Below are 23,862 nucleotides of genomic sequence, written 5' to 3'. Positions count from 1 at the left end.
TTTCAATAGCAAGCTTGTTTGTTACTTCGCATATGATATAAATGCGGAGACGAGTGAGACGTTTACACAACGTAACTGAAGTAAATCGAATCATGTCTGTCAAGTCATGTCAGTTGAGTGTCGGAATACTGCCGTCCATGCTCTCGAACATCTACTTTTCAGATGAACTTCAAAACTTCATTATATTATAAAGCTTTCAAATAACTAATCGATCAAATACCTAACTATTAAATCGAAACACGGTGGCTCGTACCAGTTTTCAGGTTTTTGACTGTGCGACGTTTGGAAGAAAATGGCCAAAAAAATAATTAAAGATCGTAACAAAATTTTTTTATAATTAAATTACCCATTGTGTTGTTGATCCAAAATACCAATAATTACGTCATCAGTGGTTACCATGGCAATGGTAGGCAATGATTTTTTGGACCCTTTTTCAGCTTCCAGTGCTTATATCTTGAAAACTAACTCGATGACCCCCATTTTTTTTCTCGTGATAACTTTAAGCATATGAAAAAGGAACTGTATAATTATTTAAAAAAAATTCTACGAAGCGGATTTTTTGCAAATGCAAAAAAGAGCAATTTGTAAGTAATTAAAAATTCCTTTCGTAGAATCTTTTTAGATTTTTTCTGGCGTTTCCTTTACATAAAAGGAAAATATTAGGGCAATAAAAAATAGGGGTAATCGGGTTAGTTTTCTTGCTAAAGCCTTCGCGAACTCAATAATTCCCACGCGCGTTTCCGCGCACTTTAAAATTTCGATTTTAAAAGTTTGGTATTTACTCATGCTCAGTTCTGACTACCGCTGATCTTTGCGGGCACATACGCGCGCAACACGCGTGGACTTCCCCTCGCCTTGTCTGCGAAATTTTTCGGCTCAGGATTTCATGGGATTTAGCCAGTTTCAGTTGGCGCCAGTTGTGCCTCTTAGGTCTTACTTTTTAGTATTTCTTTGTCTGAATAATCATGTGTTTGAAAGCGAACTCAAATAAGCTGAAACGAAAAAAGTGGAATTGAGTCACGATTTCCGACAAGATCGATCGTAGCACATGCGAATTTTCTTTTGTAACTCGAGCAGCGAGATCCGAAAACATTTTGACTGTCGAACATTAAGTTGACTTAAGATGTTCTTGTTGAAAAAACTTCAGTTGAACGCGGAATTTTTTCTTAAAATGAAGAAAAGCAACCTCGCACTCGGCCGCCATGTTTGTTTTCCTGTTCAAATCTCGCGCGTGACTCGTGGGCGTGAAGCGTGACGCGCGCGCTAGTCACCAGACTTCCCACGCAAGAAAAACCGGTACGAGCCACCTTATTCTTTGCAAATCTATAATTGTTTTGGTGTAAATCAGTTACAAACATCTAAATTGCTGGTTTAAGTAAACACTTACCATTCACTTTCTACATCCTGTGTGACAAATAAGGCCGAAAACGTCGCTGAAAAGCAGAGAACTTCTGGAACTTCCTGGTAAGCTTGGAAGCCATTTTGAATTTACCACCATTTCCCGTGCGGAACTGGGTACGAACTTGCCTCGTTATGAGGTTCGACCCAGACTTCCGGCGTCAAATACAAAGTGAAAGGCATTTCTTTTCCGACAGAAAATTTCTTGCTAAATTCGCCCCCCCCCCCCCCCCCTTGCCCACAACTACTGAAAATCTCAACTTTCCATTAAGAAACTCCCCCAAACGCATTCTAGCACAAATATTTTAAGCTTTATATTGGCCGAAAACACATGAGCATGAGGTCTTGGTGACGTGGGTACTGCAATAACAGGAATCATTGAGGAATTCCAGGCGTGACCAATGTGTGGTGTCTCCTTCGCAGTCGATAGTTTGGTCGTCACGCAACGCCTCTCCCTGAGGGGAGAAGGAGTGAGGAGGAAATGGGGAGGAAGCGTTGCGTGACCAGCCCAAACAACATTTGCAAAAGAAACTAAACGAAGCCATAATTTCTAAACACTTGCTAAGAGATCGATTTTGATGCACACCAGAAGCATATCACCAGGTGATATGCTTCTGTGCACACTGATAATAAGTTTTACTTCTTTACCGCATCCAGGTTATTACATTTATGCCGAGGCTTCCAATCCTCGGGTGCCTGGTGACCGGGCCCGCCTGCTCTCTCCGTTCGTGACTGGTACCACGTGCCTAGCTTTTAGGTTCAACATGCACGGTTCACAAATGGGAAGTCTGAAGGTCTACGGCAAGGTGGGATCCGCGGAACAAGTTATGTGGCAACACAATGCTGACACGGGAGACACGTGGGATGGTACTCAGATCAACATTGAGACAGTAGCACAATTTCAGGTTAGTGTGAGATAACATAACATAACATGAACTTTATTTAAACTCGAATTTTAGAGTAGCCTGAAAAATGCTAATATCTTCGAGAAACATACATTTAAAATCTATTTACATATATTTAGATGAAAAAAAAAATGTTAAGATATACCATTATGCCTGAAAGGAGATTCCTTTAAGGAGTCTTTTAAAACCAGTTAAAGTAGGTTCAGATCTTACATTATCACTATTGGATGAGAACCTGTGAAAAACCTGTGAAAAACCTGTGAATTACCCTGTGAAGAAACCTGTGAACTACAAGTTTTCACATGTTTCTTCACAGGTTTTTCACAGGTTTTTCACAGGGTGTGAAATTTTGAAAACCTGTGAACAGGGAACGTTTCAGAGGGTCAAAACCTGTGAAAAAACCTATGAAAAACCCTGTGAAATACAACCTGTGAAAAAACCTATGAAAAACCCTGTGAAAAAGAATAGCGTTTGGGGAGCTTTTTCACAGGGTTTTTCACAGGGTCTAAAATCTCAAAACCTGTGAACAGGGAACGTTTCACAGGGTCAAAACCTGTGAAAAAACATGTGAATGCAGTTCCTACATAAGAAAACCTGTGAAAAATAATTTTGTTTTGGAGCTTTTCACAGAACTTATATATTCTGAAGATCTGAAAACCTAAAAATTAACGGGCACTTTTACAGGGCCAGAACCTGTAAAAAAAACAAACGAAAATCATGAGGGGATCAGTCAAGCGGCATCAACTGTAATTACTTCAGCGGAATGCTAGGATATTATCCTGTAATGTTGTGATTACAGCACGCTGTGATTTTGAGTTTTTAAAATTTTGTCGATGTACCTTGGCAAAATCTGAGAAACAAGGAACCAGTTTTAAAGATGATTATTGAAGAAAGTGTGAAAAGAAACAAATTTTAAAACTAACAACGAAAATGCACAGCAAATTTAATAATACCGCTGAGGCGCAGTAAATAAAATACAGCCGGACTGTGATTTTCGATTTTCAACTTGAGCGGCAAGAATCGCTGGAATATTCCCGCCGCAACTTGTTTCCTTTAAAATTATGGAGTTCAGATATCGCCATGACTTTGAAACAACATGTTTTGTTTCTCCTCAACTAGCGAATTGCGAATTTCAGCTGGGCCGAAGTTGAGAACTTTGTATCGAAATTGACAATTTGATTCAATAACTCGCAACGTAAATGGCAACTCGTAACAAACTTCCAATTTCCCAAAAATATAACATATTTCCACGTATTTATCTTGAAAAAGGCGTACGCAAAAAGGTCATTCTGGGTTTTAGGATTCCGGGCTTTCTTATCTGGATTTCCGGCATTTCGGGTTTCTGGCATTTCGGGAGTTAGGACAACCCATTATGTATTCCACTGGGAGAACAGACTTAAAAGTATACATCGTCAGCCTCGGTGATAAGTATTAGAAATAAATAAACATCTAGATTCAACAATATTCAATGATTTATTATAACCAGTAATGGAAAAGTCAAGTAGAAACCTTTTCAACACCAGATGTTTTAAAAAGAGAAAGTTAAGTACATAAAGAGAAAACTAAGTATCTTCTAACACTATAGGCTGTATATGGCCAGGTGAGGTTTTCAAAAGAATAAAGAGCTCAGCTAGTTCCATATAAAATTCCTTTATGGCAGTCAAGTGTGGTAAGTTTGTTTCAGAGACTTATCTTGATGGTAGATTTAGTGCATCCCTGTCCTCTTCAATGTAAATCCTATTTTAAATCAATAAAACAGACATTAAAACAAGTTACTAAGTATAAATCAAAGCTTTTCAAACTACATGTACTTTTGACACTCATCACTCATCATTGTGTTAATGTTATTGCAATGCTGTAATGGTCTTGCAAATGTTCAATGGTGCTTGTATTTTTCTGTACTGCTTGTAAATCGAGTGGCATAGAAAATGGGTAAAAACGAAGTGACAAATCAATTGAATGCAGCATTCATTAGGGTATTAAGTTAATTAATGGCAATCAGACTAAGTTATAAACTTGTAGATCTCTAAATTTATGCTTACCAGATGCTTATTTAAAATGTGTGGATCAGTAATTATTAGCAATTTGCCATTTGCTCCATTTAATTCCTCATTTGTGTAAAAAGCATTCAGCAGGAATACTGTACAGCCAGAACCTTATGCTCATCTGGAGGCCAGCATGGCCAAAACATGTTGGCATAAACATACCCATGTGAACCTGGGATGAGTTCTACTATCTACAAATAAAGCAATTATACAAATTATGGACAGTTGATGAAAAGTTAATCATTAATAACTACTAAATTACAAATAGCAGGTAGAAATGCAACCTATAAAAAAATAAAATCATTTTTTTTATTATATGACTATGTACTTAGCTTATTACATAAGAGGATCCCCATCAATCGTACATTTAGACAGCCAATGTACCACTTAACAAGTGCATCTTGGGCTCAGAATTCTTCCAATTATCCCCAGCTGGCCTGATAAGCAGGAATGCTTTTGCCCCATGTTAATAAGATAGAGAAAGCCATTCTTGTGCGCATAGCCACCTGCCCCTCCTCTTAGTTCATGGTGGTTCTAGAACATCATGTGATGTGATTGTTTTTTAACAAAATGCATCTTGAAGATAATTTGAAGTCTAGCAAATCAATTCAACTGTTTAAGAATCCCTTTTTAGTGCGGGCGAGTTTAAAAAAATGGTTGATTCAGTTGAGTCTGCATCACTGGACTTGTTTGACTCACTGTGGGCTTATACTTGATGTACAAATGCTGGGTTGGAGGTACTGGTACTAATTACATGCAGTAGCTACTGCAGCAGTACACATAAGCTTACCTTTAGTTTGTCAAATTTCCTCTGGGTTTCTTTTTAACTCATCATTGTCTTGTTTAAGCTAGCTTCATCATCTTCAGACTCGTTGATATTCAGTTCACATGGTTGCTGGCTTGGTCTTTTGATTGCTGTTGTTGTTTTGCGAACTGTGCTTGAAGTGATGCTGTCTTTATATTTATCAACTTTCTCATTGTCTTTAGCCATAACATTAATATGGAAGTAAGTCTTCCAAATTCCATCTTTCAAGAACTGGACTAGGGGTGATTTCTAAACAAATGGAATAAAAAAACTAGATTGATTGAAATCAACTAATAAAGCTTGTTCTACAAAAACTTCATTTAAGGAAAAGCTTGTACATACACATAAACATGTGTAACAATGTGCTCAGGGATATAAAAACCGTAGTGTTAACAATGGAAGACATACATCTGTTTAAGAATTATTCAACTATTTCACATTGAAAATCAGGCGCCATGATATTTATTTGTGTTAATATAGTGCAAAGTTTTCATCTGGCATACAATAAAATACACCACAAATTTTTCATTCAGTCTTTCACCAATACCTAGTTATTGTTGTCCTCGCAACAGTGAAACCGCTTCCCAGATTATAACACTGCAGAATTTGCCGATTTTTTGTTCAGCCGTGGTGCTTCGTTGATCTTTGCTGAAAAGAATTATAAAAGATCTTAAAACTGCAGTGCCCTTGCTAGGATTACAATGTAAAATACAATCGAATAAGGTGCAACGATTTTGCTCGTAAAACTAATCCCCAGGCTGTACTGACTGATCATGAGTGGCAGGGCAAATTATACACATGTACATTCTCAGTACACGCACTGCCAATGGATAAACATTTGATAGGGTAAAAAAACAAAGTATTATTTGTACAGGTTGTTAAAAAAAATCAGCTTGAAAGTTAAGGTTAACTTAAGCTTATTTACATTTATAAAAAGCTCACAGTCCGAGCGCAAAGGTGTTCCCAGCGCTAGCCTACTGGCCTGTATCTATACAAGAAAAGTCGCTTACCTTCATCTTTATACCAAGAATTCCTTTCCCGATATTTCTTGAACTCCGTGCACGTGGGTGAGATTTTGTGCACTACATTTTTCATTTTCAAGGCAGCAAGAATCCGGCAAAACAGCTTGAAGAAATGAGTTGATTCTCTTCACGATTTGGCGGTAAAAAGCCCGCCAAAAAACGCGGCTGCCACCCCAACTGAGCATGCTTTTAAGAACACCGCTGTACTTTTGTCGTGGTCGCATAAACGAGGGGTTACTAAGTTCTTGTCAAGTTTTACAAAATACAATATGGAGATGGAGTGACGGCGAAATTATTCCAGTTCTTCTTCCTCTGGAAAGGAGAGTTAATCCGAAGGCACAACGAAGGTGCATTTTTAATATGAAAACTATCTTTCCCCACCTAACGCAAAAATGAAGAGGACATTTAGACAACATTTGGAGTGTCGAAAAAGACAATGAAACCTTGGATTGAAGTGATTTGGAATCCGAAAACTGGAAGCAAAGAAGCTGACACCAGTGGTATGAAGAAGCTTGTACTTATCTGTTTTACTCAGGGCTCGAAGTTTTGACTGATATGGTTTCCAGTGCGATAAACGTTTCATCCTTGGCGACTAAAAGTTTTGGTTTAGTCGCCGAAATGGCGACTATTTTTCTTTGTGTTGAAGATGAATAACAGTCACTTTCTCAGCCATTTTGCCCATCCAGAAAGTTACATTGGAAGATCTTTGTTTCTAGAACATTCAAATAAGAAAAGAAGTAAATTCATCCTTTTCCTTAGCTGTAAAAGATTCTCTTGCATCGGAAAAACTTGCAAATGGCCGACCTTGTTTGAATCGCCCCATGATCCTTTGCACACCCTTGAATACTGACAATTTATAACCAGGCTAAATCGAGGCTAAACATGGAGTTCTAGCAATAGAACACTTACTTGTTTGATAGTTTCTTTTCTAATATTAACATAGTCTGTCCTTTATTAATTAAATTCTACTAGTACAAATGATTTTTAAACACTTGTGAACTAGTATCTGTTTGTTTTCACAATTTAGCAACGTTTCTTACCACTTAGGTGCCAGGTGGGAACTTCATTTCTTTTTAATTTCGAGCCCTGTATAAACTTTGAGCAGATCTGCTCTGATTTTGTTTTGAGTACCGGCATAGAGTTACCCAGAACAGTATACAAACAAACAAACAAACACTGACAGCAAGATTTTGCAAAGAAAGGTTATCTTGCACACTTTGTTGCTGTACCATTCATTACTCATTGTTTTATTTTTTTAGCAAGCAAGTGCAACTAAGTGTCACCTTTACAATTCACAAGGTTTTGGTTTATTATGTTTTTTGTTTGCCGCTTTGTTTTTTCTTTAACGGAACATACATGTAGCATGCCAATACTACAATGTACTCAGATGATGAGTACATGTGAAAAACACTGAGCATTTCCATGTACATATTTTTTGTCCTGGGATAGAATTTTCTGGACTGGTTTCAGCCCTACACATGTACACACCTTTTCCCCCTATGAGATTATGTCATTCATATACATGCAAAAAAATCCAAGCCCTGAAGGGAAAATGCAGCAGACGGTGAGCAAGATGTCTGAGCATATTATATGTTACACCATTGAATTTAAGGGATTTATTCCATTATTATTTGAACTCAAAAGTGCGTAAAGAAGTCAAAGTCTGGATCATGTAGGCGGGTGCAACCATTTTAAATTTGTTGCTTTGCTTTCTTTCCATTTTTATTCCCTGTGTTTTCTCAATACCCTTTTAGGATGCGATAACAACAAGTCAATTACCTGAGACAAAATTCAGTCATCTTTCACGTTGTTTCACCTTTTTTGAATGAAATACCTGTTTACCAACTTCAAATATTTCTTCATGCACGTTCTTTTTGTTGACATTTCGCATAATATTGAAGTATAGTACTGACTTGAACAAACCTACACGGCTCTTGTACCAGGGGGGGGGGGGGGTACTCCCTATAATGGCCTATACGGGGAGGCTCCGCCCGAAAGGGGTACCTTTTTTAGGCTTCAGGTATATAAAAGGGTAGGGATTTCACTAGTTTAAGTATATGAAAGGGTATGGAAATCTGTCATTTGGCTATTTAAAAGGGCCTTTATTTAAAATATTTCAAACAGACGCAATTTATGGCTGTATTATTTTAATTTATTAAGCGCTACATAAAAATGACAAGAAAACGTCTTATTTTAAGTCCACGCCATTCTCTTAGGTATATGAAAGGGGTACCTTTTTCAGTTAAAGGTATACAAAAGGGGTACAATTTCTGTCAAAAATGGTATATTTAAAGGGGTTAGAACTTAGGGCGGAGCCTCCCCGTATAAAACTTTTTTGAGTGCCCCACCCCCCCCCCTCCCCTCCCTGGATTCTTGTAGAGTTTTCTGATACTTCATATTAAGCAAAATATGTTAAAAAGGTTGTTAGAATTACGAATTGGTATAACAAATTTTTCTGGTCCAGTGCATGACTGGTCAAAATGACTGGCAAACTGAACTGAACATCTGTCTGGACAAATGATTTATCATCTTGGCCGGACATTGTCCGTTGACTGGCCGTTATTTTGAGCCCTAGTTGGTATTACAAACCCACTCATACATGTAATTTGACTTTAATTGTGGCACAATAGCACACAAGCAAACAAAATATTCAATTGTTTGACCTGTCTAGTCCTTACAAAAGATAGAGTCAGGTGTGGCCTGATGAAATCTTGCAAGTCTTGTGACCTGGCTTTCAACTGTATGTTTGTCCATTTGTACATTTTTGTGTTAAATTATGTTGGCAGACTTTTATACTGTTTTTACAATAACACTCCTTGATAGTTAAATTAATTGATTATTAATTTTGAAAGGTTTTTTCACATGTTTGTTGAGAGATTTTTAATGTTATTTCTTCAGAGGTTAATTCACAGGTCTATTCACAGGTTTTAAAAGTGAATTTTTTTCATATTTTGTTCACATATTTTTTCACAGGTTTTTTCACAGGTCCTAAAATTCACAGGTTTTTTCACAGGTACTAAATTTTGTGATTTTTGGACAAAATTTAGCCCTTGCAAAATTCACATGTTTTTTCAGAGGGTGTTTCTGTGTCACATGCTTTTTCACAGGTTTTTCACAGGTTTTTCACAGGTTCTCATCCAATAGTGAATTATTAGGTAAGGAGTTCCAGGCCTTAGATGCAAAATAACGAAAAGAGTTGAGGCCATAAGTAGTCTCATTTTGATTAGCGTAGTGGCCCAATGGATCAAGAGGCCTGGGTCGAGCCCTTGCGGGATTTCTTGTGTCAGTGTACTCTGTCTACTCTTGTCATGAACGGAACACGTAAATCTCACGACCAACTGTTTAGAAGCAACATATGAATAAGTCTGGGGAACTACCTTCATTGCACTGGCACTCCATGCAAAGGGAAGCCAAAATCGGAAGCCCATTACCAACTCGCTCCTGCTACTGTCAATCACTTCCTGAACATCGGGAGCCGGTCTTTTAATAGAAGGGGCCCGGGCAGGGTCTTTAGCCCCTGCTGAAGACTTACCTAACCCGTACCTGTTCTTTCTTCTAATACAAAACGGTTACATTTGCTACAATAAATAAATTTTAATTCCAAGAATATAATCACTGAAAATCGGTAAACTCATTTTCTCAATCCAACGGTACTGCACATACCCATACGGCTTTTACATGGAGTACCACCCCACCCCCTGGAGGATTTTTTCTTCCTTGAGTGATAAATCATAATGGTTTAGTAGGGTAAGGCACTAGCTACTATAAATGTGGGTACCAACGAACTGTTGGGGCGAAAATGCTGGGGTTTAATCTGCAATGGATTATCATTAGCAACACTCCTAGACACTTAATCTGGATGCAGCTAATCCTAACGTTTGTGTTATCTTATCGTTTCACCTCTGCCAGGAGATTCGAGAGTAAGCTAGTTATCCACTAGTGAAAACCGTCATCAGTTCGATTGATGTCATTTTTGTCTTATTCTAACACAGGTTGTGTTTGAAGCTGTCCGTGGTAGCGGGTATAGAAGTGACATAGCACTGGACGAGATCAGACTGATCCCTGGCAAATGTGTTGCAGCTCAGCCCCCTGCACCCACCACGCCCATGTCACTGACTACAACAACAATCATTCCTGCAACGAAGATAGAAGGCAAGTATTAAAAAATTGGATTTCTCAGTATTGCAGAATCTTGGACAACATCCTCTCATTAATATGCGTTTTATTCCATTAAGTGCACTTTACTCATGTTCTTATTATAGCAAGGCCTCCTCCTATTGAACGAGGACGACAGATCTACATAACTTTACTATACACTCAGAGTGTAAGAATTATTGGGTATAAACAAGGTGTTGTTGCTTCCTAACATATTTTTATTTCAAAATTAAACTTCCTTTAAGATAAATAAAGCCTGGTTTTCACTAGCGACGCAAGCACAAGCGCAAGGATAACCGCTCTTATTTTACCGTGAAAACGGCTTCGACGCAAGCAAAAGCACCAGCGCACTGTATTTCGATGCTTCTGCTTGTGCTTGCCGCAAGCACAAGCACAAGGATCAAAATTTGTCCTTTTTGCGTGATTCCGCTTGTGCTTGCGCTTGTGCTTGCGTCGCTAGTGAAAACCAGGCTTAACTAATAGGCAAAGTTGGACAAAAATCTCAGGACAGGTTCCATTTCAGAGGAATAAACTTTAGGTTAGTTTCCGTAAACTCATGTCGTATGAATCTTTTACAGAAGTAACCTGCTCACCAGGCTGGAATAAATTTGGCACATCCTGCTACAAGGCATTCAATGAAAAAATTTTCTGGTACGCCGCAAAAGCTCGCTGCCAACAACATGGCGGAACTCTCGTCGCCATTAACGACGCTAAAGAACATAACTTCATCAAGAGCATGACTTCTCAGCTTACCGGGGACTACGCGGTTTGGATTGGACTTCGTCGAGACGCTTCAGGCGCATTTTCGCGTTGGGATAACGGGGAACCACTCACGTACACCCAGTGGACCAGCAATGAGCCCAACAACCTGTTTGGTAATGAAGACTGTGTGGAGATGTACAGATATAGTGGTGGCTGGTTGGATACTGCATGTACAGGGGTTTTTGCTAGACAACACCCGTTCATATGCGAGATCGGTGAGTTTAAGGTCACTAATACATATTTTTTGAATTCTCCCATGAGTCCCATGGTTACCAAGCAACCTTATTACACTAATCGCCAATGCGAAGTTAGTCAGTTTCCAGTAACCATACTAATCAGTCCACAACAGATCAATCTGTGATGAAAGCAGCTTATAGATCAACTTCTCTTCGCTTACGTTATAGAATTGAGCAGACCCTCTTTTCCCTTAGCGTGTCAAGCGAAAAGCGAGAAAAAAAAAGCCGCAAGAACACTCTCGCCCTCAAGCGTTCGCGTGGCTATTGTTTCTCTCGCTTTTTTTGACTGGATAGGCAAGCGGTGCACGCACCCGTAACCCTTCATTTGTAAACCAGGTTAGTTAAACCGACCTTTATGTTAATCTGTTTGAGAGGTTTCCGACCGTCTGGAAATCTGTGATTGGTTAAAAATGCTGATGTAATGCACTTCAACTCAGAGAAATCATGCTACCTTACTGATCAACCAATCAGGAGTTGCAAAAAACACTATCAAACGGGACTTCAATTGGCTTGTACCTATATATGCGTTTCCCTCGCTTGGTACCGGTTGCACGTTTTCCCGCGCTTTGCAGTGACTTAATGCGTTATAAACTCTTGATTGGTCACGTGTTTATTGACTTTATTACGACAGTCATTAGAATACTGTTCTAACAGATATAATCCGTCTCATCCAATACACAAACATTTTTATTTTCTTTTATTCACAAGTGTTTTGGAATGTCTGTTTCCTTATACAGCTCTAGCGAGGGATCCTTTGACCGATCCCCCTACGACCACTCCCCCTCCTCCGGTCTCCTGTGGCGTGAAGGTGACCAACCGCTCAGTTGCCGGTTTGAGCGTCGGTCAAATCGTAGGAGGAAAGGTCGCAACCCCAGGGGCGTGGCCTTGGCAAGTTGCTATCATGTGTAAGACTTGTAAGTCTCAAGACTGTGGAGGAACTTTGGTCTCCGCGTACCACGTGGTAACAGCTGCACACTGCATCCCCTCCAGTATCGACACTTTTATCAAGGACTACAAGGTGGGTATTGTGTCTCGACACTGATTGCGTTACACTTTCCTCTCTCTCTCGAAGTATCCTTCTTTGCAGGTTGTCACGCAACACTCTTTGCTTCCTCGCAAGCTGCAACTGACTTGCCAAAAGAACGGTTGCAACAACACTCGTAAGTCCTCGGTAATCTTCGGGAAAAATAATCGGAAACGTTTGAGCATTCTTCGAACAATCTTCGCACGATTTTCATAACAGCTTCCCATCAAGGTCCCATTTCTCATTTATAGGATAACATATGTCAACAAAGGTACTCCATTCTTCTCCAGATAGCATGACCGGAAAGAATAACATTGAGCGTGCAAGAATGTTTTGTTGCTTTTGGAGAGAATTTAAAGTGACTGTTATAGACTGTTATTGCTTGGATCACGTCAAGGCTTATACATTTTTTTACCGTGAATTACCTTACTCGTTGAGGCCTGCAACATACCACAAAAATCAAGTCTCTCTCTAAATAGGTCCTTTCCCTTCTCTCTGTAAGGGTACTACATGCAAGTTTTAGTTCTTGACAACAAAACCTATTCCTTAAAGGGGACCTATGATGTTTTTAGAGTTAACAACTACAGATATTCTCATGTCGCGCTGGTAGACTTATGAAATGAGAATTTGTAAACCGACTCGTTAAACCTAGCTGTGGGGCATCCAAATATAGGGTAGGGACGAAATTCAGATACAGTACTAACACAATCTGTCCATGTGTTTATTTTATCACAGGTTCGCCTTGGTGAGCACCACTTTGAAACCACTGAAGGTTACGAGCAAGACATTGATATTGCCGCTGCGTACACGCATCGCTCGTACGGAGTAGCGGCTACTCATGATCGTGACATTGCTGTCATCAAGCTGGCGTCTCCCGCCAAATTCAATAGTCGCGTGGGACCAGCGTGCCTGCAAAGCAGTTATGCTGATTTCCCACCAGGTACGTGTGTCGTTAAACCTTCTGAGAAAATCCTTCCGAGACTAGTTTGCTTGCACGGTTGCAAAAACTAGAATTCAGCTCTTATCTTTTTTCACCAACATGTCTCGCCCTCTTTGACTGTTTGCACCAGCGATAGCAGCCTCAACTTCGTCCCCAGGGTACTTTTCCCTTCGAAAGTGGCCCTTTCCACTTTTGACGGGAAAAGCGCCCTGGGGACAAGGTCGCAGCAACCTCGTACCGAGGATCTCCGCTGGCGGTTAATTCCAAGATGGCGGCTCCTTGAACCAAAGACCCTTGTCAAGGCTAGATCATCGCTGACCTTTATTGCCTGGCAATGAATTTCAGATGAGTGCGAATTCTCATTCCGGCACACCTAAGTGCTGATTGTTGAAAAACTATTCAAACCAAAAAAAACGTGGCGGAGGATTCTTTATTAAAAATCCAGGCGAGGATGGCTGTGCTTACATTTTTTAAAGTTTAAAAATGAAGTCACTCTCTTTTCATAATTAAGCTCACACTATACTGGAAATTCAAATATGGCATGAAAACTTTAAGGTATGCTGTTTGGCGAAACGTCTTCGGTTCATTAATGTCATTGTATGGTTCGACTTGCACAGGGACACCATGCTACATCACAGGGTGGGGTCGCACCCGTCAAGGTGGCAGTACATCTCCTGTTTTAAGAGAGGCAAGTGTCCCCATAATCTCGGACGAGAACTGCAAGCAGAACTACAGACCTGAGCTCATAACATCCAATATGATCTGTGCTGGGTTCTCAGGAGGAGGAATTGACGCCTGTCAGGGGGATAGTGGAGGTAAAAGTGATGCTCTCAAATATATCATAAATAAACTGTTCTCTTATTGGATAAAACTCTTTCACTTGCAAGAGCACCAACATTCAAAATTGAAAAAAAAACTTTTTGTGAAGTTTTAAAAACAACATCACATAAAAGTACTGCTCACACTAAGATTTAATCCACAGACTTCAACTGAGATTTCTTGGGAAAGGTTTTGGTTCTTAAAGAGCCGATTGCTATCGTTGTCAAACGTTAACTCAAACACACTATATAATATGTTAGGAAAATTGCAGAAGTGTCAGGAAAGGTAAAGCAACAAAACTCTTAAATATGTTGTTGCGAAGTTATACACGTTTGACTTGCACCATCCTGAACAGACATTCACAAAAGTAGCTCAAGAAAGGGGAGCGCGAGCGTACATTTAGGAAAACTGCAGCTCAATTTTTAGTGCACACTGCAGCTCACTTTGCAGTTTCGAAAATTATTTGAGCTGATAAATGACTGAGCCGAGAATTACTTATCAACCCAGCTTAAGCTGATGTACCTAGTCGAACAGTGTAACAAGTATACGGTAGCTAAGCCCCTTTTTGTCTTCCTCGCATATCAAGAGAAAATTTTATCGATACTATGCAGCGTTCAAGAGGAGGAGGAGCTCACGAGGGCGTGGTCATCTTTTCCCCGTAGTCGTTGCCGCTTCCTTGTTTCGTTTTAGCTTGCAATTGTAGCCGCCTATCTCGACGAACACGCGGCAGGGTTGGCGCAGGCGATTACGAGGCCAGTACTACAGTAACTTGCAACAACATGCTCTTTTTTATCTCTACCAGGTCCTCTTGTTTGTGAGAAGGACGACCGCTGGTATCTCGTGGGCACGACCAGCTGGGGATGGGGCTGCGCTGGGCAGTATTACGGCGTGTACACTAACATTGCTAAACTGTACTACTGGATTAAGGCAAACATGCTATGAACAGTACCCTGTATTGCGCGCCCAGCTACAATATGGAAATAAATGTTGTTTTGTTTTGTAGCGTGTTGTCATTTGGTAATTGCGCAGTGACAAGTCCGTTTTGTAACAACGCGACCAGTCTAGCATAAACCAATAAGAATGCCGGCCATGAGTTCAATTCGAGATCTCCTTTCGACTTCGATACCGTTGGATACAAAACGAAGGCGATTTCTGAGTAAGTGACTCGTAGCAAAAAAAAATGTAACATGTCTTCTTTTGTCGGCGTATTTCTTTTCTAGGTCATGATTATGGACCATCCTAATGCTTAGGTTGTCTATTGACCCATGGGATGTAACTCCAACAGTTGGATCTTAAGTTGTCCAATATGCTCTACGTTCCCTGTGCACTTTTCCCGCAGCGGAGCAGTCTTTTTTTTTTCTCTCTGTATAAACCGCTTCACGTTACCGTTGTCCTTCGCTCATCCGAGTGTCACTTTTTATGGCTGTTGAATGGCAGTCCATTATCCGACTTGATCTCCTTTAGCACTCCGTATGCGCAAAACACTCTCTTAAATACCGGGATGACGGGGTTATGACAAATTGCAATAAAATAACTAATAAATCACAACTATTAATATATTATACCAAATGTCTTATTAACTTTATTTTTTATAAATATTCTTATATGTACAGAACAAAAGCATGCTTTAGCCCACATTTAAAATAGGGAACACTTTCTAGAAATACAAAAATAATAATTTTTATCACACGTTTCCACCGGTCGTTTTCTTCTTTTTCCTTATTGGCTTCTTGGCCGATTATCCCTGAAGGTCGAAGGAACGAAAAGGCGGGAAAAATTACATCCACCAAGCCAAGTTGAAGCTCATTGGCTAAGAGAGCTGCGTCCCTACTCTGATTGGTTTACGACAATATCAAGAGAAAAGGGCCGAAGGCAGAAAAAAGTAACCAAATAACCTGAACCATTTTTTGAATGAGTCAGAGCAAAATCGCTCCAAAACACAAGTCCCTCCAAAACTAATAGTTCATAAGTTGAGTTGTAACACCACAATGTATAAATTACAAAATACTGTACTATGAATTACTCTTCACTTTATCTTTCTTTCCTGCAGACTGCATGGCTTTAGCTGCAGATTCAAGGATTCTTTTCTTCCATTCCTCATATTCCCTGTCCTCGGCATTTGTCCCTTCTTCATCATCCTTTGGTTGTTTAGATGAATGGGACTGATCTGTGAAAAGTAAATACACTAATCAGAACTCAAAAACAATACTTGCATGTCAAATTCTAAGCTCGCCAAAAATCTGTAACAGCTTGAAAAGTTAAAAATAAACAAAAAAATTGGGTACTTTATTTTGGAATAAAACGTCGACCAACTTGTTTCAGTCGCAATTATGCTGCGCTATACCGATTGGGGAACGAAAGAAACGTTGCAAAGTATAACATCCCAGGCAACCAATCGCCACAGCATTGTTGCAGTTATTGCGAAAAGTGAAACTTGCTACTGCTTTGACTTGTACAGTGCCGCCTGCAAAGAAAACGCTGCGAGACTCGTTCAATTCAGGGTGTTATACCAGACGAGTTTTCCGGGATAACTTGCTTGAAAACGTTTCTAGTGTAACATTAAAAACACTGTAAAAAGAGCTTTTCATGAGAGAAAGTCTAGACCATCGTTACTGTTGTGGTTTATTCTTATGGATCTCGCTTCTGAGGCTTTTTTGAATTGTTCTGAGTTTAATGGGTCATCACTGTAGAGTATAGGGACCTACCTTCAATTATCTCATTTACTTTCTCTAGAAGTCCATAACCTCTTTTTGTAGACCTTTTGTTGCTTTCAGCTTTAAAAAGAAAAAAAAGGAAAACATATAATAAGTTTATGTGCTTGGCTTTTCCTTTTCCAATATGATCAGGTCAGAGAAACAAACAAGCAAAGGAATGAAGGGAGCAATCCTTCTTCCTAGTCCTTGTCATTTCCCCCCCCCCCCCCTTTCTCATTTACTGCATGAACACTACACATTTTGCTTGTTTTCCCACAATCTACACTGTAAGTGTGAAACAGGATATCACATGAAGGTGGGGAGATTGCGCAAAATGGGGGGAAGGGGGTGAGGCAAGGGAGGGAGGGATGGGAAGAAGGACTTCCAATAAAAGTAAAGGAGATGCTTTTTGGAAATTTAAAAAGAACCTTAAAGCTATTCTCTCTAGGGGCTCTTCACAAAATAGCCTTAGAACGCTGATTCAATAACCCTAGCATACGGCATGCAGTCCATGGCAATCCATCATGACTCTCAATGGCAAGGGACCCTTATTTAGGCCACTCCCTTAAAATGATAGCTCATTCAGTTTTTTCGGTGTTATGGACGCTTCTTTTCACTTCCCACCCGCCTCCCCGCAGCACTAAACCAGAATTTCAACAGGTGCTCCCTTCTACTCGCATCGGGGGTTACTGGCAACCTTGGGCTGAGTCTCCCATTTCTTTTTAAGTCTAAGGCTTTGTTTGCAGATGGTCCTAGTAAGAATATGTTTCTATAACAAGTCGTCCTTTTTTTTGGGGGGGGGGGGAAAGTGGGGGCTTAACTTCACTTTTTCCCTAAGAGGTATAAATTCCAAAATCTGTTGTTGATAAGTGACAAGAAACAGTATATTGGATTTACAGTATTCATATAATTACTCATAACTGAAATGGAAAAATTGTCTTACCAGATTCTAACATGTCAGGTATTTTCTCCATCTTTTTATGCAGATTGTCAAATGTTGACCTCTTTGCACCCAGCATGTTCAGTAACTTGGTCTTGTCTATTTTAATCTTTTTATACCTTAAAAAAATGATGGAATGAATGTTCATTTCACTGTTTAGATAAGAAGACAACAAACTGTCAATAACATTATTGACTAACAAATTCTGTTGATTAAATGATCATTAATTAATAATAGTTATTAGTAGAAACTCAACTGTGTTCTATTGGAAATCTGTGAATCTGATTGGTTCTCCCATTGCTTTCTATTCGCCGATAGAACACAATCGTGTATGCGTTGCTCTTTACAGGGTCAATTTTTCTTGATTTTTGGCCTAAAAGTTCATAAAATTGTAGGTTTTGGACTACAATTCTTTACAGTTTCTACTAAAACAATTAGACTACTCGCCCTCGTTTTCTATGAGCGATAGTCAACTCTGTTGCGCCTTTCACTATTCGCTCATAGAAAACTTGGGCTCATAGTCTAATTGTTAATTAATATTGAAACATACTTGCAAGCCGTGTATAGCGCAGTTGCAACAAAGATTGGATGACTGATGTCTTCAACTTCTTGAACAAAGTCTTGTTTATACCTGGTTGAAAATTATATTGCAATTATTTATGGTGCTTAGGTACCTGCAATTTGATTGAAAAGGATGGGCATTATTTCTACAGATAATTTTGATTAGGGGCTGTCCAGTACAATCTAGATCCAGTAGTATGGTGGTAGACTATTTTACCTTCTTTTGGAGGGGTCGCAAATAGTAAATCTGTTACTTGCAAGACAGGGAGACTAAGAGCCTGTTTGCATGGAGAGAGGGTGCCCCGGCTAACTGAGTTACCTGGCTAAAGGACTGAAACACAGCCCGCCTTGACATGCAGAATTTACAGCCCTTCTACCCGAGTTGAGACAGAGTCACTGAAGCTTGTCACAATGTGGGAAAAACATGTAGTTCCAAATGATTGAAGAAAAAATTGTTTTTTACTGAATCAAGGCTAGCCGTCCTCAAAGCTTTTGTTATTTTAATGTCCATTAGCACTTAGAAATTTACTGCATACATTTTCTAGGGATTTCAACAGTCTTTTGACCACCAAACTGAAATTAAATTTATTTTTGTGTGAATTAGCATTATCATTCCTACGAAAATTTTGAATTTATTAGCTGTTGCTCAAAGAAATATTTTCCAGTGGACAGAAAAAACTAAACTTGATTAAATGGCACTGTTTGGGATCGGAATTTCTACATTTTATGCTATTCACTTCAAATTTAATTTAAGAACACGTGTAGAGACTTATCCTAGGAAGTCAGGATAACCCTGGCATAATTACAGTTTACATGGCAAAAAGATAGCCTGCCTAAACAGGTGTCCCGGGCAACTAGAAAGGCTACCCTGAGAAGGCAGGTTACCCTGTCTGCCATCCCGGGTCTAGCATGTAAACACTTCGATGTGTTTTTTGAAACCTAAGAAAAATTGGCTTGCCCAGGGTACCTCGGTTAGCTGGGACACTGCCCCCTCCCTCCATGTAAACAGGTCCCAGCAGCTTTTCTGCAAGTGCAAGACTTTTGTAGCCTTGCAAGGGAAATTAAAACTTTCAGGAAGTCTCAAGAAAAGTAATTGGACATTTTAGAGTAATTTCGAAGGACCATTTACTACCCTTCCTTGATGTCAGTATAAACAATCAAGGAATTTTCTATAGTTATTTAACAATGTAAATTAGTTTGATTAGTATCAATCACTGATAAATTTGGGAAGATTGATCATAATAAATTTGTTTCCCAGTAAGGGTAGGTACTTTTAGGAAACAAGTCAATAAGCCATTACAACTTCACCGCGCTTTAGATGTGTCTTTCTGAAATGGGCAATACCGCTGGAAATTGTAGTCTGAAGGCTCCATTTATTCCTTTGGGTATAAGTTTCGGTAGCTGCCGAAACTGTGTCGCACAACTTCGGTTTTATTCGTTTCTAAAAAGGTGAGATATTTTGGAAGAAGCCGCCCAAGTGACTTCAAAAGAGTGTAACAATAGCGCAATTAACCTTCCCTGAGCGAATGAAGTTGTGAACGTATCCTTTTGTTGTTGAGTTGTGATTGAACTTCCGATAACCACTACAGACATTTTGCAGATTGAAGCCTTTTGCGATGTATTTTTCGCTTTTATATTGATTCAAAAAATAAAGAGCTTGTTGAGAGCTTTAAAAAGAGATCTTGAAAGAGCTATTTTGATCGTTGTAGGCGATTTTAGTTTTGTTTTCGCTGAGCGCGTAGCGGCGGGCTCGATTTACAAAGTTAATTATGCCCAGATAGCTCCAAAATCGCTTTTTATAGAGTTAAGCGCTTCCTTCTGTTGTTGGTATTTTATTCGAAGCGTTTTTAGTGCACATAAAAGAGATTTTAATCAAGGACAGTTCTCTATAGTCTATCTAAGCTGAGTGATCACTTTGTTTTTTAAAGTTTAGCGTTTTCGTCTATCCCGTGCCGTCTATGAAGTATGTATCCCGCAGAATAAAAAACAAACAATGGATTTGATTTGATTTTTTATTTTTCCGCACAAAAATGCGCGTTAAACATTGATTTATAGTTTTGTGAACACAGGAAACTAAATTAAGCGTTCAATTTTCCTAGCCTTGTAATGTGAAACCGTGCTGCACGCGCGCCAAGTTTTAATATTCTTCGCCGACAATTGTTAAGCTTAATAAATATAATCTTCGCTTAAGGACGTTCGCGCTAATTGTTTATGCGCATCCTTACTGCGCACGTAATTTACGTAAAACTTCTGCAGTTTTTAAGTAAATGAATTACATTTCCTAGCATTGAAAGTGATAGAAAATAAAATCAGTCGAGCAGATTCCCAGGAGATATTTTTCAGTCTGTGAACAAAAGATATACTTCTCACCTACATCAAAGATGTTGCGCTCTTCGCGATCTTTGGAAGCTTGCCGGCTTGTCGGCAAATACATCGGAATGAATAGGCAATGAGTTTAAACAATAGCTTGAATATATGAATGCTTAATAACCTCAAAATTTGAGGTACACATTTAAAGCGCGGTGGAGTTGTAATGCATATAATGATATAATATAATAAGTCACAATATATTTTCAATTTGGGTTAAGAAGTAATATTTGGTGATATTTCAGGGATTTTTTTTAAAAGAGGGGTCATAAATTTTTCATTGTATTACTTGTGGGTTACATTCTGGCAAGTTTTCCGGGTGGGTTTAGTTTAAGATTAATAAAAAATCAAAAATAACATTTAATGCAGTTAGACATTTGCACCTCTGATGAATTTGCTGAGCCAGGTTTGAAGCTTCCATGCAACCAAACTGCACAGCAAGATCTTTGATGGTAAATTCCTTTTGCTTTCCCAACAGACACTCTATTGTTTTGAAAGCATGAATGTATGTTTTCTTCGTCATTCCAGAAAGACGAATTGCCGTAGTCTATAAAGAGAGGGAAATGGTGAAGTATAATATTATGTATTTTCTATTGAAAACACAAATAAAGAAGAATCGTAGAGGAATAAAAAATTATGCATAAAAGTATGAAACACTGCAAACTGCAACTATATGATCATTTAATATACACTTCCAGGAAATGTCCATACCCACCCCATGGAAGGTCAGTGGAAATAAGGGGGTAAGGGGTCTCAAAAGCCAAAATTTTTTAAGGAAGGTATGGGGCTTAACTAGAATTTCCAAGGGGGGATTCAAACCAAAAACCTTCGTTGGGAGGGATATGGATATTTTCTGGAACAACACAATGTATTCTCAAGATATTTGCTTATTGCTTATGCTTATAGTTTATGTCCAGGATAAAAAATAGGTTGACAGTTTTAATGTCTCATTTTATTTTTTATCCATCATTCATGGCAACCATGTTTTGACAGAATAGGGCCGGAGGCACAGTGGTCCGATGGTTAGCACACTGGACTCCAGATCGAGTGGTCTGGGTTCAAGCCTGAGTCAGGCTTCTGCTTAAGGCTACTACATAGTGCAGTCCCTGAACTCTCTCTTCCGCGCGCCCTACATAGGGGCTGAGCCCAGGCGCGCGAAGAGAGAGTCCAGGATAACTTGCATGCGCATGCGCCAGTTTTTCCCCCAAAATTGGGGGAAAAACCATATTTGGCAGCACTTTTGAAAACGCGCGCGCACAAATGACGAGTTCAACTACGCGACCGTGTACTAAAGCTGGATCACCGGAATAACTTTAAAAAGCCTAGCTTTCCAGTCAGTGTCTACTAAAAGCTATCGGCCAAAACACAAATCGCTATCCGTCAACTACTCCTAGTTTTGTAGCTGTTTATTGAATTATATTTGGATGCAATTGAGCACAGTTTTTTTTCTTGCATTTATTCGCGCGCTCGGTCGCGTAGTTGATTTCGTCATTTGAGCGAGCATTTTTAACCGAGGGCGCCCGTCCCAAGCAAGTGACGCCACACTTGTCGCTTCTGATTGGTTCGTTCTGAGCATGCGCAGGCAAGTTATCCTGGACTCTCTCTTTGCATGCCTGGGTTCAACCCCTATAAAGGGCGCACGGAAGAGAGAGTTCAGGGACTGGACTAGGCTACTACATTGTGTTCTTTAATAGGCATGACACTTCACTCTCTCTCTCTCTCCAGTAGTGCCTCTCTTCACCCTGGTGTATAAATGGGTTCCAGCACATTTATGTTAAATAATGCTGGAGGTCATGGTAATCCTCTATAAACTAGCATCCCATCCTGGGAGGAGTAGAATACCCCTAGTTGCTTAATGCTACAGAAACCGGGATAAGCTCCGGCCTGATGGGCCACTGGGCCCAGACTTTTATACCTTACCAATGTTTTGACAGGCCGCTCTTGCCAAATTTGGATTTAGTGGGCTAATTATAAAAAGGTTTACGCTTCTTTAGAAATCATTGGATCACAGACATACTTTAAATTCGATAAGGCCGATGTAATCATAGCAATTAAGTATCACTTTAGGCTGATTTCTCCTAGTACGTATGTTCACCGCTTACCTTGTCGACCTGGACTTGTGAACTACTCGCAGCAATCTCAAGACAAATCACAGATTTAGCCACGCTAGATAAAGTCAGAGAACAACCGCGCACATCCATCAAGCGCTCAAGCTCAGCAGCTTTCTTTAAAGCATCCACTGCCGTAATTCCAAGCCTTTTAGATACAGATCGAAGAGTTTCAGTCGCCATTTTGTCGTCTTCTCAGTTGGAAATTTTCGCGGCAAAAGCATCGCTAGTGCCCAGGGTATCCTCGATTGAGAATATGCTGGTGCTTAGTCTCCCCTCCGCCAAATTGAGAAAATAGTCAAAGTTTCAGTTCGGGTATATTTTACACGATGGATTTGGGTAGGGCTTTCCACAAGTTGCTCGAGATTTCCCAAAAAGTTGCCCGTAATTTCTCAAAAAGTTGCTCAAAAGTTGCTCCAAAACTCCAAAAAAGTTGCTTCTGATATTAAAAGTTGCTCGAAAGTTGCTCCAAAAAATCCAAAACGCTGCTTCTAATCAAGACAATTTCGTTAAATATATGCTTATTTCCCTTTGTGGGTTAGATTTCTAAACAAAAAAAAAAGATTTCTAAGCCGTTTTATGCAATTTTACAGCAAAAAAGTATCTAAATAACATATCAAGGGGAAAATTTGAAAAATGATGACGTCATGTTTGCTGAGGAGTTTTTGTAATGTTTTAATGTAGAATGAGCCGAAAGTTGAAACGTCTTCGGACGTTTCTAGAAAATCTTCGCCAAACTTCGTAAATCTTCGGAAACGTTCGTATGGCCTTTAAACAACATTCGGATAATCTTCGGAGATCTTCGGTCTGGAAATTGCCCAAAATGCAACAAGTTGCTCGAGTAGAAAAAAGTTGCTCGAAGGGAAAAAAGTTGCTCGAAACATGAAAAGTTGCCAAAAAGTTGCCGAGCAACTTGTGGAAAGCCCTAGATTTGGGAGAGGGTAACAAAGGGTTTATGCGTGACACGCGAAAAGGGCAAAAATTAGTCCGTGACGCGTGAAAGTAGGGCAAAAATTACACCGGGACGCGTGAAAATAGCTAGAAAAGACGCGTGATTCGTGACTTCTCATTTCAAGTATACG

At 39.5% G+C, this 23,862-nt stretch overlaps 2 protein-coding genes and 2 long non-coding RNA genes across 5 annotated transcripts in view; 1 reads left to right on the top strand and 3 right to left on the bottom strand.

Moving 5' to 3' along the window:
- The window catches only part of LOC144651650 (uncharacterized), a 38,908-nt gene extending 23,795 nt beyond the window's left edge, over window positions 1-15,113 (top strand). Inside the window, exons 16-22 of the mRNA XM_078511596.1 lie at window positions 2,056-2,303; window positions 10,168-10,327; window positions 10,909-11,307; window positions 12,066-12,346; window positions 13,088-13,292; window positions 13,910-14,107; window positions 14,914-15,113. Coding sequence (XP_078367722.1) covers window positions 2,056-2,303; window positions 10,168-10,327; window positions 10,909-11,307; window positions 12,066-12,346; window positions 13,088-13,292; window positions 13,910-14,107; window positions 14,914-15,053 — 1,631 coding nt within the window. The 3' untranslated portion in view covers window positions 15,054-15,113. The remainder of the gene's footprint in view (window positions 1-2,055; window positions 2,304-10,167; window positions 10,328-10,908; window positions 11,308-12,065; window positions 12,347-13,087; window positions 13,293-13,909; window positions 14,108-14,913) is intronic.
- LOC144652001 (uncharacterized) lies at window positions 3,758-4,530 on the bottom strand. Its single transcript, XR_013570405.1, has 2 exons — window positions 4,346-4,530; window positions 3,758-4,040 (listed from the first exon to the last, which is right to left on the bottom strand). It is a non-coding gene; the product is annotated as an uncharacterized LOC144652001 (long non-coding RNA).
- On the bottom strand, window positions 4,556-6,681 carry LOC144651979 (uncharacterized). Of its 2 annotated transcripts, XR_013570390.1 has the most exons (4): window positions 6,164-6,681; window positions 5,701-5,801; window positions 5,139-5,402; window positions 4,561-4,882 (listed from the first exon to the last, which is right to left on the bottom strand). It is a non-coding gene; the product is annotated as an uncharacterized LOC144651979 (long non-coding RNA). The 2 variants fall into 2 exon arrangements; XR_013570389.1 differs by lacking the exon at window positions 5,701-5,801 and having other exon boundaries at window positions 4,556-4,882.
- A 732-nt stretch (window positions 15,114-15,845) lies between the features above and the next one.
- LOC144651874 (origin recognition complex subunit 6-like) lies at window positions 15,846-23,131 on the bottom strand. The gene is made up of 6 exons (XM_078511924.1): window positions 22,775-23,131; window positions 21,056-21,219; window positions 18,295-18,375; window positions 17,748-17,863; window positions 16,817-16,885; window positions 15,846-16,278 (listed from the first exon to the last, which is right to left on the bottom strand). Exons 1-6 carry the CDS (start codon window positions 22,961-22,963, stop codon window positions 16,124-16,126), a joined length of 774 nt encoding a protein of 257 aa, XP_078368050.1. The 5' UTR covers window positions 22,964-23,131; the 3' UTR covers window positions 15,846-16,123.
- Window positions 23,132-23,862: the final 731 nt, after the last annotated feature.

The sequence above is a fragment of the Oculina patagonica genome, chromosome 4, assembly GCF_052425735.1.
Source record: "Oculina patagonica isolate OP01 chromosome 4, crgOcupat, whole genome shotgun sequence".
NCBI classification, from domain to species: domain Eukaryota; kingdom Metazoa; phylum Cnidaria; class Anthozoa; order Scleractinia; family Oculinidae; genus Oculina; species Oculina patagonica.
Note: the sequence above shows the minus strand (reverse complement) of the source record. Positions and strands in the feature narration are given on the sequence as shown.

Excerpts from the sequence above, each read along its gene's own strand:
- LOC144651874 (XM_078511924.1), bottom strand. The coding sequence starts at position 22,963 with ATGGCGACTGAAACTCTTCGATCTGTATCTAAAAGGCTTGGAATTACG. Across the intron at positions 18,376-21,055 it reads GCTCAGCAAATTCATCAGAG|GTATAAACAAGACTTTGTTC; the intron begins GTGCAAATGTCT and ends ATTTTCAACCAG. Across the intron at positions 16,279-16,816 it reads AGTAAATGAGATAATTGAAG|ATCAGTCCCATTCATCTAAA; the intron begins GTAGGTCCCTAT and ends TACTTTTCACAG.